Source organism: Trichechus manatus, unplaced genomic scaffold (assembly GCF_000243295.1).
Source record: "Trichechus manatus latirostris isolate Lorelei unplaced genomic scaffold, TriManLat1.0 scaffold00027, whole genome shotgun sequence".
Classification (NCBI taxonomy): Eukaryota; Metazoa; Chordata; class Mammalia; order Sirenia; family Trichechidae; genus Trichechus; species Trichechus manatus.
The window spans coordinates 10,260,556-10,272,914 of NW_004443963.1; the positions used below are offsets into that span (position 1 = coordinate 10,260,556).

Sequence of the window (12,359 nt, forward strand, 5' to 3'; positions counted from 1 at the left end):
CTGTGGGGAGACCCACTGGTCATATGCTTTGTATGTATGACAGTGGGCAGGACAGATCTGCCGGCAATTGGAGAGCTTGGCTCTGGGGACTTTTCCTTCCTTCAGGGGCTTGTCTAATCAAATGAGCAATAGTAGCATCGTGCCCTTGAACCTTCAGCCTGGTGTCCTCCAGAAGCCTTCCCTAATCTCCACAGCCCAGAGGGACCCTCTCCCTCCTCCAACTCCCCCGACTCTTCGTGGTCCCTGACTCTCATCTAGCCTTCCGCAGAGATGGACTCTGTTCTCAGGTGCTCTCCCTCCCCTTGCCCGTTCCACAAGAGAAAGACCATGCGATTTATATCTCAGTCAAATACCACATCTCAGAACGTCAGTTGCTTGGACTGTAAATGAGAATAAACCATGGGTTTCAGTGAGTCCATGATGTAAAGCAGCATCCGGCACAGTGCTGATCTTTTGTGGGCATGCAAGAAATATCTGACATATGCTGACACAGCATGCTGTTGGTGTAGAGCAAAGGCTAGAAATTTCTTAAGAAATATGCAAACACTCCCAGACTCAGAAACTTCTTTCTCACATTATTTGTCCCTTCACTCCAAGGAAGCTAACTTCTTGGAACTTTGTGTTCTAAGAAAGGGGGAAGGGGTGTCCAGATGCAGGTAGCCTTCAGCTGGAAAAGAACAACCGGCACACATCTGAAGTTCAAACCAGCGTTAACTGTATGCACTAAGAGATAAGGTTGGGCAAAGACACTTAAGAAGAAGGGGGGCAAAATCCTGTCCTCCTGCCACTATGAATTTTACTATAACTGGTTTTAAGCTAACTTTTACTGAATGCTGTGTGTGTGCAAAGTGCTACTCTAAATCATTTAATTGTCAAAAACACCTGACGAAGTACTTACTTTGCCCCATTTTACAGATGAGAAAACTGAGGCTCAAAGAAGTTAAATAACTTGCTAAGTGGCTAATAAGTGACAGAGACAAGATTCAAAGTCTGGCCATCTTTCTCCAGAACCTGAATTCGATTACCTTTGAATTCCCTTCCAATTCTGAGATTCTATGATTCTTTGATTTCAGGACACTATAAACCTATTATAACCTGCTGCTGTTGAGTTGATTCTGACTCATAGTGACCCCATAGGGTTTCCAAGGCTGTAAATCTCTACGGAAGCAGACTGCCACATCTTTCTCCCACAGAGCCGCTGGTGGTTTCCAACTGTCGGCCTTTCAGTCAACAGTCCATCGCTTTACCACTGCGCCATCAGGGTTCCTTACGAACCTCCTAAATTTGTCAAACCAATTTGAGAACTCTATGACTGAAGATCTAATGATACTTTTAGGATCAGTATTTAGGTCGAGATAGGAAAAGAAAAGAAAAGACAACTAAATAAAATATACCTTTACAATTAAGAAAAACACAACTGTTGCAATCGAGTCAACCCCAACTCTTGTAGTGTGTCAGAGTAGAACTTTACTCCACAGGATTTTCAATGGGTATAATCTTATGGAAGTAGATTGACAGGCTTTTCTTCTGCAGTGCCGTTGGATAAATATGAACTGCCAACCTTCTGGTTAGTAGCCGAGCTCAAACTGTTTGTGCCACTCAGGGACTTCAACCTTTATCATACCTTTACCTGATTGCTATTTTCAGAATTGACCCTAAAATGTAGCACTGTATTGGTTAGACCCAGTGATCTCTCGTGTTTTAAAATTTCGATTCAGTGCAAAAGTGCCAGAAGCAATGTTAAAATAAAGTTTCCTTCCAACTCAAAAGCAGCAGTGATAACAGGTTGATTTCAATGAATTGAGTTCTTACTGACCAATTCCAGTTTCTCTACAGGGTTTGGTTCTCATCCATAAAACCAAGAGGAGATAAAGGGGGAAAGAATGATGTAGAATGTGCTCTGAAAACTCTGTTCCGATAGATCAGGTACTTAGTTGAGACAATTGCCAGAAACATGAGGACAAGAAGTTGCTCCGCACGGGAGCAAGTGTAGGGGATGTTCTTTGAAGGCCACGCTCGATGGTGTGCACACAGCAGCCCTTTGAAACATGGTTCCTGTCAGAGCCCGCGAGAAGCCATCCATCGTCATGGAAGTGGGGGGTATGACTGGACACACCCCTGCTCCCCGGCAACATAATTGAAAGCCAAGTGTAGAGAGCACTTCCCACAGGGTTTGGCTGCCTTTCCTTGTTCAGCTGGCAAGCCTTGGTGGGGAGAAGAGGGGTTAAGAAGGGAGACCAGGTAAATTAGAACCATCTGCAGGCGAGTCAGTTAGAACAGCATTCCACTTACACAAGGCAGAGGTTCCCAAACTCTGCAGGGCCAAGGGACTGCTTTATGGCAGTAAGGAGCCTTATGGACCACTTACCCCCGTCAGCCAGTCGCCGTTTAAAAGAAGATGAGGAGGCAAAAAAAAAAAAAAAAGCCATCAGCCAAATGGGAGGCATTTAGATGAGACACCAATGAGGTGATGTCTGGCTTTTTATTAATTACCATCTGTAAATTAATAACGCATGCCAAGAACTAATGTGGAGACATTGTCCTATTATAAACCCTTGGGACAAGCCCAGAGACCACCAGCAGTCCAGGGCCTATGAATGCTGAGAACTGGAGGGGTAATGGGGTTGGGCAACACCTCGGTGCCCCCATCCCACCCCGCCAGCTCACAGAGTTAGCAGAGTTGTCTCAACAGATCCATGCCTGCATAACACTCATGCACTTGACCTGGAGTCACAAAGTGGGCTCAGCCTCCGTAATGATCACCCCAGCAGCTCTGAGCGCACACTGATACAGGAGGCACAGGAGCCATAAATGGAAATGGCATTTTCTGCATGAGAGGCCCTTGGTCATGAGCTTCTGGGCTTCCAGTGGGAGACAGCATCGGGTACTGGTTACGAGCATGGGCTCTGAAGCCAGATTCCCCCACTTGAATCCTAGCTCTGCCATTTACTGACTGTGAGACCTTAGACAAGCTACTTAACCTGTCTGTGGCTCAGGCTCCTCATCTGTAAAATGGGGATAATAGTTCCTATCTCATAGGGCTGTCATGGGGAGTAAATGGGTTAATATTAGAGCACAGTTTTTTACCCTCAGCACTGTTGGCATTTAATCTTTGTTATGGGGGCTGTCCTGTGCAGTGCAGGCTGTTTAGCAGCATTCCTGGTCTCTACCCGCTAGATACCAGTGGCTTCCTCCAGTTGTGACAACCAAAAATGTCTCCAGACATTGCCAAATGTCTCCTGGGGGAGCAAAATTGCCTCTGGTGGAGAACTACCATATTAGATTATGAAATTGCTAATTTTTTAGATAAAAATTTCATATGGTTCAACTTAATAACTATAAAGCATTTTGTTAAAAATCTATGAATTTTGTATGCATTTTCTGTGCTTCATCTGGCGTAAAGGGACCCAGTGCTTTCATCAGATGCTCAGAAGAATAAAAACACGAAGGCTCCCTGGCCTGAGTGCACTTTCTGCCAGCCACACAGAATTGCTGTCAGTTCCCTATTCCTGGGGATAATGACACCTAGCTCTCAGGGTTCTTGTAAGGATGCTGTGAGGGAAGTGTGAGTGAGAATGCTGGGAAATGTCATGAGAATGCCTGCCTGACTGCCCTCTTGCAGCTCAGGTCCTGGGGTTGACAAGGCCAGCAAGACCGCTTCCCAGCAACTTCTTTGGGTTCCTGAAAAGGTGTTGGGATTTGAGAAAAGTGTGTACCTGAAAGAGTGTTGTGGGGGAGTTGGGATAGAGGATGTGGCGGGCTGGATGGGAAGGTTTCTCTGGGAAGGTGTGGCTCTGGAAAGAGGAGAGCAGGTGGCCTTGTCTGGGGTGATGGGGACCCTGGAGTGGCTACATGCTGGCCGATTAGGGGAACCACATTCCCTGAGACCAATGACTACAGGCTTTCTGGCCCTAGTCCTCCTCTCATACCATTCCTTCTGCTCACAGATGTACCGAGGCTTCACCAAGATGCCCCACGTGCAGTACATCTACACTGAAGCTTCCGAAAGTCTCTGTGGCCTTAAGCTGGAGGTCAACAAGTACCAGTACCTGCTGACAGGTAATAATAGCCAACTCTAGGGTCTAAGCCAGTGTCTGGCCAAGGCCATTGTTCCTTCACCTCGGGAGGGTGAGAAGGAGTAGAAGACTCACAATGTCCTGAGGACATCAGCCATGTGTCAGTAGGTGGTGAGGAACACCTAATGTTGATCCATCTTGCTTGCCCAGTGGCAAGAGCTTGAGGCTTCTACACATAGGCTGGGCTTTAACCTCAGCTCCACTGCTGACCCTGTGGGAGGAATCTCCTAATTTTGCAGTTTTTCAGCTTTACTAATAAATAAAGAGGGACTGTAAATACCTGTTCCTCTCTACCTTCCAGTCAACCTATTAGGTCTACCCTTTAAAGTTTTCCACCTTTGGGGCAGTAGCAAAGCAAAAAACAAAGAAAAAGTAAACCCAAATTCAAAGCCCAAAAAACCCCCAACAAGCCTTGATGAGGGAAGTGAAAGTTGAACTCTAGTCCCAGCTCCAGTACTCAATGGATTTGGGACCTTCGTATATTGCTTAATCTCTCTGACCTTCATTTCCCTCACCTGGAAAATGGGGATACAGTCTGTCTTAAGAGGTTTTGGGGAGGATGAAATAGGATTATTGGTCTGAAAAGTATCTAGCACAGTACCTGGCCTAAGGTGGGTACCCAACAGGTGTGAATTCTTTTCCTTCTGGCTGGAATCTGAACAAAATAACTGTTTCCTTGTCCTCTTTGCTCTTCTAGGCCGTGTCTATGATGGCAAGATGTACACAGGGCTGTGCAACTTTGTGGAGAGATGGGACCAGCTAACCCTCTCCCAGCGCAAGGGGCTGAACTATCGGTATCATCTGGGCTGTAACTGCAAGGTGAGCCCTGGGGGAGGCGGTGGTGGGGAGGAGCTGGCTGCATCCCCCCGCCCCACACACACACACATCCCCCAACACACACACATCAGCTTCTGCTGTACTAGGCCCTGGGCCCTCCTGTGGGGCTGGGATGTGTGAGGATTAGGAATGTTGCCCCAGGGTGAGCAGGGAAGTAGGCCAGGGAAGAATGCTTTTCTGCTGGAATCTGCCACCTCCATGCTGCCCACTTAGCATAAGCGCAGGGCTGTTTAGCATCCCTGGTCCTCCAGGCAGTGCAAGGCTGTAGCAGGTACAGTATCCTTACAGCTGGCAGGCCCTGCCAAGGCATCGCAAATGGGGTCAACCTGGCAGCTGACTCATCGATGGCCCCTGCCCCAGCGGGCAAGCAGGCACAGGACTGCTGATGCCAGAGACAGAGAACGTCACTCTCCAACCAGGCCCAACCCGTTGACCCACGCACAGGGCCACCACTGCACAGCCTTCTGCCTGCTGTGGGAGGAAGTCAGGCCATTTTCCTACTTAATCCTCACAACAACCCTGTGCAATGTTAGTTACTATTATTATCTCCATTTTGCAGATGAGGAATTAGAGGCTTAGAGAGCTTAAGTAACTCGCCTTAGGTCACACAGCTTTGGGAGTCTGCTTTCCAACCCAGGGCAGCTTGACTCCAAAGCTTATACTTTCATGTTTCCAATTCCTCAGTTCCCTGGAACAGCTGAGAGAATTCTCATCCTTACCTATTACCATTTGAGAGGGAAAAGCCTTCTCAAATATCTAACTTTACTACTTACTGGCTGTGTGACCCAGAGCAAGTTACTTAAACTCTCTGAGTCCCTATTTCCTCATCTGTAAAAGGGAGATAAAAGTGTTGTGTGAACTAAAGGAAATAATGGCAAAGCACTTAGCAGAATGTCAGATACATTCTTAAAACGTGCTCAAGGATGGCGAAACTTCGTCTTGCTTACTTTGGACATGTCATCAGGAAAAACTAATCCCCAGAAAAGGAACATCCTGTTTGTTAAAGTACAGGGTCAGCAAAAATGAGGGAAACTGACAGTGAGGTGGATTGACACAACAGCCTCAACAATCGGCTCAAACATATCAAAGATCATGAAGACCGGGCGACGTTTCCTTCTGTTACACATAAAGTCTCCACGAGTCGGCGGGAACTAACAGCATTGTTATTTTTTTTTAATAATCATATTTTATTGTGTTTTTGGTGAAAGTTTACACAGCAAGTTAGGTTCCCCTTTTCCAGTTTCCATACAAATTCATTAATGACAGTTACATTTTTCACATTGTGTCAATATTCTCATTAATTGTGTTCTGGTTGTTCCATTTCCAGTACTCCAGTTTTGCTGCCCCTTTATCTTCTCAACTTTGCTTTGGATTAAATGTTCACCTTTTGGAGTCCTATAGGTGTTTTTTTTAGTAGAGCACTGATCTAATGGGTAATATCCTTTATTTTGTGGGTCACTGTGCTTTTTTGTTAGAAGATGATCTCAGAGGATAGTTTTGGTTCAAGGTTTAAAGAGCATCCAGGGAGATAGTCTTAGGGAGTCTTCTGGTCTCAGATGGTCCAGTTAGTCTGGCCATTTTTAAGAAGCTGAGTTTTGTTCTGCATTTTTCTGTCATTCTAACCAAGATCATCTATTGTGCCCCTGGTCAGATCGGTCAGTTGTGGTAGCTAGACGCCATCTAGTTCTTCTGGTCTCAGGAAAACAACATTGTTAATTAGATTATTGTCACTACTAAGGGATCGCTGTAGCTGGGAATCCCCCTGCAGCTATCCCAGGTTCAGAATCCAGACTGCAACAAGCATCAGCCAACCCCTCTGCCCCCAATCCCTGTGGGTCCCTCCTCCACGGCAGAACCCACCAACCGTTGGCTATTCTCTACTTGCAGATCAAGTCCTGCTACTACCTGCCTTGCTTTGTGTCCTCCAAGAATGAGTGTCTCTGGACCGACATGCTCTCCAACTTTGGCTACCCTGGCTACCAGTCCAGACACTACGCCTGCATCCGGCAGAAGGGCGGATACTGCAGCTGGTACCGAGGATGGGCCCCCTCGGACAAAAGCATCATCAATGCCACAGACCCCTGAGCACCAGACCCTGCCCCACCTCACCTCCCTCCCTTCCCGCTGAGCTTCCCTCGGACACTAACTCTTCCCAAATGATGATGACAATGAAATTAGTGCCTGTTTTCTTGCAAATTTAGCACTTCGAACACTTAAAGAAAATTCTATGCTGTCATATGGAATTTTTTAGAATCATTCTCCCAGCCCTACTCAACCCCTTCTTTTTGGTTTGGACATCACCCATTTCTACCTGGGAATTTTTGATGCCATGCCAGAAAGAAAGAGGAACATATACTCTTCTTCGTGAAAATATAATCTATATTTTTTTAGGAAAACAAAAATCGAAAAACTACCCCATTTGGGCATTGTAATACCTGCCCCCTCTTTCTTCTTCTCCACCTTCCCATCTCCCAGACCCTCCTCCCTTTCCCCTTTTCTTTGCCCCAGTACATAAAGGACGCGGACAAGTTGCTGAAAGGCCAACTGTTTCAGGATCAGTCAAGGGCAGTAAGCAGATAGACTGAAGGCACATGGAGGATTTTACACACTGAGGAGATGCTACTGCATGTCCCAACCAGACTGTGCCTGTCTGTATCTGCAGATAGGAGTGAGAGAGGGGAAAACGAGACTGCAAGAGAGGGTCTGAGATGACACAGGACACACACAATTCCCCCAGCCCAGAGATGGTCAGGTTGACCAGATGGCGGGCTGAGGAGCACCATGTTTCTGAGTCTGGGGTAAGTGGCCAGGCCAGAATAACAGAACTTTTTCTTCGCTGGTGACAATTTAAACATCTGCCTGAGGTCAGGAGGCAACTTGCCTGCCTTGTACAAAAGCTCTTGGAGTCCCTGGATGGCACACACAGTTGGGCACTCAACTACTAACCAAAAGGTTGGCAGTTCAAACCCACCCAGAGGCACCTTGGAAGAAAGGCCTGGCAGTCTACTTTTGAAAGGTCACAGCCTTGAAAACCCTGTGGAGCGCAGTTCTACTCTACACACATGGGGTCTCCATGAGTCGGGATTGACTCAGCGGTAACTGGTTTTTGTACAAAATCTCAAGTGAAAGACTGAGATGAATGTCTTTCTTCTCCCTGCCTCCCACAAGATTTGCTCCTGGGAAACTGTTTGGTCGATTTGGCAGAAAGCTTGCCTTTATGTAAATTGGAGAAATACACATACCAGACACTATCCAGAGATATAGCCAAGTAGATTTGGGTAGAGAATACTATCTCTGAAGTAATGTTTAGCTCACCTAGGGGAATGTGTTTGTATACACATTTGCACATACCCACGTGGGGACATAAGCTAATTTTTTTTACAGGACACAGAATTCTATTCAGTGCTGTTAAATACGCCAATCGCTTCTTCTATTTTGTTGTCGTTGCTTGTTTGAAGAAAATCATGACATTCCAAGTTGACATTTTTTCATTGTAGTTAAAATTTGAAATTCTGCACACCCTCAGCAGTCCTCTTTTCCCCATAACTGGGGTCACCTGACCTCTGTCCTTCTCCTTTCCTCCTGCTTCATGTTTGGGGGCCTTCACTTAACTGCCTTTCGAGGTTGGCTCAGATGGGAGATGTGTGGTGTGGATCAGGGGCCTGGGCACAGGAGGGAAAGCTGCAGAGTGTCCCACCCTGGCTAGGCGACCACCTCTTCTGGGCTCTGGGGACAGCTTGCTGCCCTTCACCCAGCTCACTGTGCAGGAATGCCACTTCTGAGGTCCTCACCTCATGGAGTTAAGATTGGTGGTCACTGAGGAAGTCCGACTGCAGTCCTCTGTAGGATTTTTGTTGTGTTATTTTTAAAATAAAACTATAATATAAATTCTCCTATTAAATAAAATTATTTTAAGTTTTAGTGTCGCAAGTGAGATGCCGAGAGTAGGGGATAATGTATATTTTACAGAGTTGGGCATGGTGGGATGGTGACATTTAACATGATTGCTCTCTCTCTCTTTTAAGATTATGGGTATTTATCCTATCCTATTAGTGTTCGTATCTTCAGTTCATTCCACCCTTGCAAACAGAGCTACCAGTTGAAACAGGAGGAAAAAGAAGTAGACATCACATTACAGTGTCTTACACACACATACACACACGCACACACACAATGCCCAAGCGTGGAGTTCGGCAGGACCCCAGAGGGCAAGGCAGTGCAGGCTTGAGTTTCCCTGGGATTTATTTCATTACCTTGTGGTTGTGCCATTTGGCGGAGGGAAAATGGAAGATGTGGCCCTCTCCACGGGGCAGCGTGAGTGGAAGGAACTGTTAGCCGGTCAGTGGTTTTTAAGCCATGAGTCTAGACTTGGCACTTTGGGATTATCTTTATTTCAACCTCAAAAGTCTCATAAGGTGGAGCCCCTGACCCAACCCACGCAAGTGCCCTCCATGAGTGGACGGTGGCGTCTCCTCTATGTGGCATTTGGCCATTTTCAGTCCCTGGTAGGGTCCTCACCAACAGGAGGGACTTTGGGTGAGGCCTGAGCAGGAGCCACCAAAAGCTTCCCTACAGAGCAGCAAAGTCAGTAGAACCACAGTCCCATCTGCCAGGCCCTGGCAAGAAGGGCGGTCCCGGGCAAAGAAGGGTCCTTTGCAGAGTGATGATGTCAGAGGGCGGTTTTTGAGCTTTCTATAAGCTATAGCTTTGTTTATTTCACCTGTTCACTTACTGTATAATTTAAAATCATTTATGTAGCTGAGACACTTCAGTATTTCAATCATATCATGGATGTTTTATTTTGCTAAATCTTGTGTCATGTGTAGGCTGTAATATGTGTACATTGTGTTTAAAAGAAAAAAAAAATTAAACCCACATGCCGCCATTTTCCTGAATCAAATTCTACAGTGGGATGGAGGGTAAAAAACTTCTACTGTGCAGGCAGCTAGACTGGTGTATCGGGGGAACTGGAACGGAACTGGCACCCCAGACTCCTCTAGCCCCCTCCCTATAGGACTTCCAGTGATTTCTAGAGTAGGAAAGAAGAGGAAGAAAATAGAAAGTACATTCATGTCCTTGCCCTGTGGCACCTGGCCCTGAGCAGTCTCCTGGTCACTGCCATTGCCTTTCTCCTGGACCTTTGGCCCATCCAATAGGGAACCATGATTTCTCCTAAAATCCAAGGAGGGCCATAAGAGCTGATTTCAAGATCTTTTTGCTTCCTCTGGCCATCTCTTCTGCCTCCCAGTCGTGGAAGCGCCACACCCAGCCTCTCACCTCTCAGTGCAGACCTCCGATCTGGCCAGGGTAGGTAACTCTGGGAGTCTCCTATCCTTACGGGGCCCTAGGGCCTTATCATGGCAGCTGAGCTGTAGCCCAGGAACACCATTTTCCATACTGGTGCTTGAGCAAGAAAAGAAACAAATGGCTTATTGGAATCACTCTGTCTTGGAGATTCTGAGGCCCCTGAAAGTTAGTACTCTCTCCTGCTCCAGCCCTTCCCCTTATTTGCTGGGTGACTGTCACCGATGTGGATTACCCCAATATGGCACCCAAGTGTTCTGGCTACCTAAAGTAAAGCTATCATTAGAGTATTTTTATCTGAAAGAAACGCTTTAAAGTTCTGATGGCAGAAGCAAAACAAAATGGGGTGTATGTATGAGGAAAGTGGATATCAACGGCTTCCAAATTGGCTCTTTGGGGGTGAAAGAAGGGAGAGAACTTAGAGAACAGTTTATGCTTTGGGGGTAGGGCCTTCTTCGATTCTCTCGTGCCCCCTACCTCCCCCTTTAGCCAGTCTGCTGTCCTGAAACCCAGAAGTGACGGAGAGAAACCAACCAGAGAAAACCCTGTCTGGAAGGAATGTATTTGTTGCGAAATTTTGTAGCACTGTTTACAGTTTTCCTCCATGTTATTTATGAATTTTATATTCCGTGAATGTATATTGTCTTGTAATGTTGCATAATGTTCACTTTTTATAGTGTCCTTTATTCTAAACAGTAAAGTGGTTTTATTTCTATCACACACCTGCCGTCTCTTGCCTTGTTGTGTCCTGACGGCCGCTGGGGGATTTATAGACAGCAGAGAGCCTTGCAAGCCTGGCCTGCCTGCCCTGGATCCAGACCTCTTCGCTGATCCACCCCATAGGAAGTGCATACTAATTCCCACCCTGTCCCAGTCCCTTCCCGGGGCAGGAGGAATTTCAGGAGAGGCATCAGAGATCTCCTAGCTGCTAATCCAACCCTGACCTTGCTCCCTGCTTTCGAGGCCAGGGTTCTCCCTGGATCTATGGAATCTGGATCTCTAGAGTCCCTGGGTGGTACAAACAGTTAATGTTCTTGGCTGCTAGCTGTAAGGTTGGTGGTTCGAGTCCATCCAGAGGCACTTCGGAAGAAAGGCCTGTCAATCTGCTTCCAAAAAAATCAGCCATTGAACCCCCATGGAGTGCAGTTCTACTCTGACACACATGGTGTCACCATGAGTCAGAGATGACTCAGTAATGGCAACTGGTTAACTGGTTATCTAATAATCATCTATTGGTGGTACAGGTATTACCAAAATGGGGCCCTGACTCAGCTTTGCTCGTCTTTTTCCAACGAATTCCAACCTGGTGGAGGTGGAAGGGAGGCCTGCAAACAGCATTCTTTGATGCCAGTGGCCTTCCTGACATTTCAAGTTTGGCTTGGTCTGGTTGGAAAGGCCAAGAACTCATGAGGCCGCATTAAAGCCGGTGACACTCTCCCAGAGCTCACAGCTTGGCCCATCACCCTCATCGGCTGGGTTGGTTGCTGACACCTTGTCCAACTTTCATCACACTGTTGACTATGTTTCAAGATATGTTTTTTACCCCTATTTTAAAGCTACTGCACTTTGAGCAAGGAGCCCTGGTGGCATAATGGTTAAGCACTCAGCTGCTAACCAAAAGGTTGGTGGTTCAAACCCACCCAGCATCTCCATAGGAAAAAGACCTGGCAATATGTTTCTGTAAAGATTACCAAGACCAAACCTGTTGCCACTGAGTTGATTCCAACTCATAGTGACCCTGTAGGACAGAGTAGAATTGCCCCATAGGGTTTCCAAAGCTGTAATCTTTATGGAAGTAGACTGCCACATCTTATTCTTGCAGAGAAGCTGGTGGGTTCAAACCATCGACCTTTCGGTTGGCAGCCGAGCACTCAAGCAGTGCGCCACCAGGGCTCCTTCTGTAAAGATTACAGCCTAGAAAACCTTCTGGGGCGGTTCTATTCTGTTACATGGGGTCACTATGAGTTGAAAATAGACTCAACGGCACCTAACAACAACAACACGCTTTGAGCATCTATCATATGCCCGGCACAGTGCTTTATATACATTATCACATTAAATCTTAATAATCTGATGGGGTAGTTCCACTACAATCCATGGCTTTCAACTGACAGAGCTGAGACTCAGAGAGAGGTTTACGGT

General features: G+C 46.6%; 2 protein-coding genes across 2 annotated transcripts in view; one reads left to right on the forward strand and one right to left on the reverse strand.

Annotated features, from left to right (window-relative positions):
* Positions 1-7,410, forward strand: part of TIMP3 (TIMP metallopeptidase inhibitor 3) — a 69,781-nt gene extending 62,371 nt beyond the window's left edge. The window contains exons 3-5 of the mRNA XM_004373804.1: positions 3,948-4,059; positions 4,774-4,895; positions 6,801-7,410. Coding sequence (XP_004373861.1) covers positions 3,948-4,059; positions 4,774-4,895; positions 6,801-6,998 — 432 coding nt within the window. The 3' untranslated portion in view covers positions 6,999-7,410. The remainder of the gene's footprint in view (positions 1-3,947; positions 4,060-4,773; positions 4,896-6,800) is intronic.
* The window catches only part of SYN3 (synapsin III), a 658,658-nt gene that overhangs the window by 450,015 nt on the left and 196,284 nt on the right, over positions 1-12,359 (reverse strand). The window lies entirely within an intron of this gene.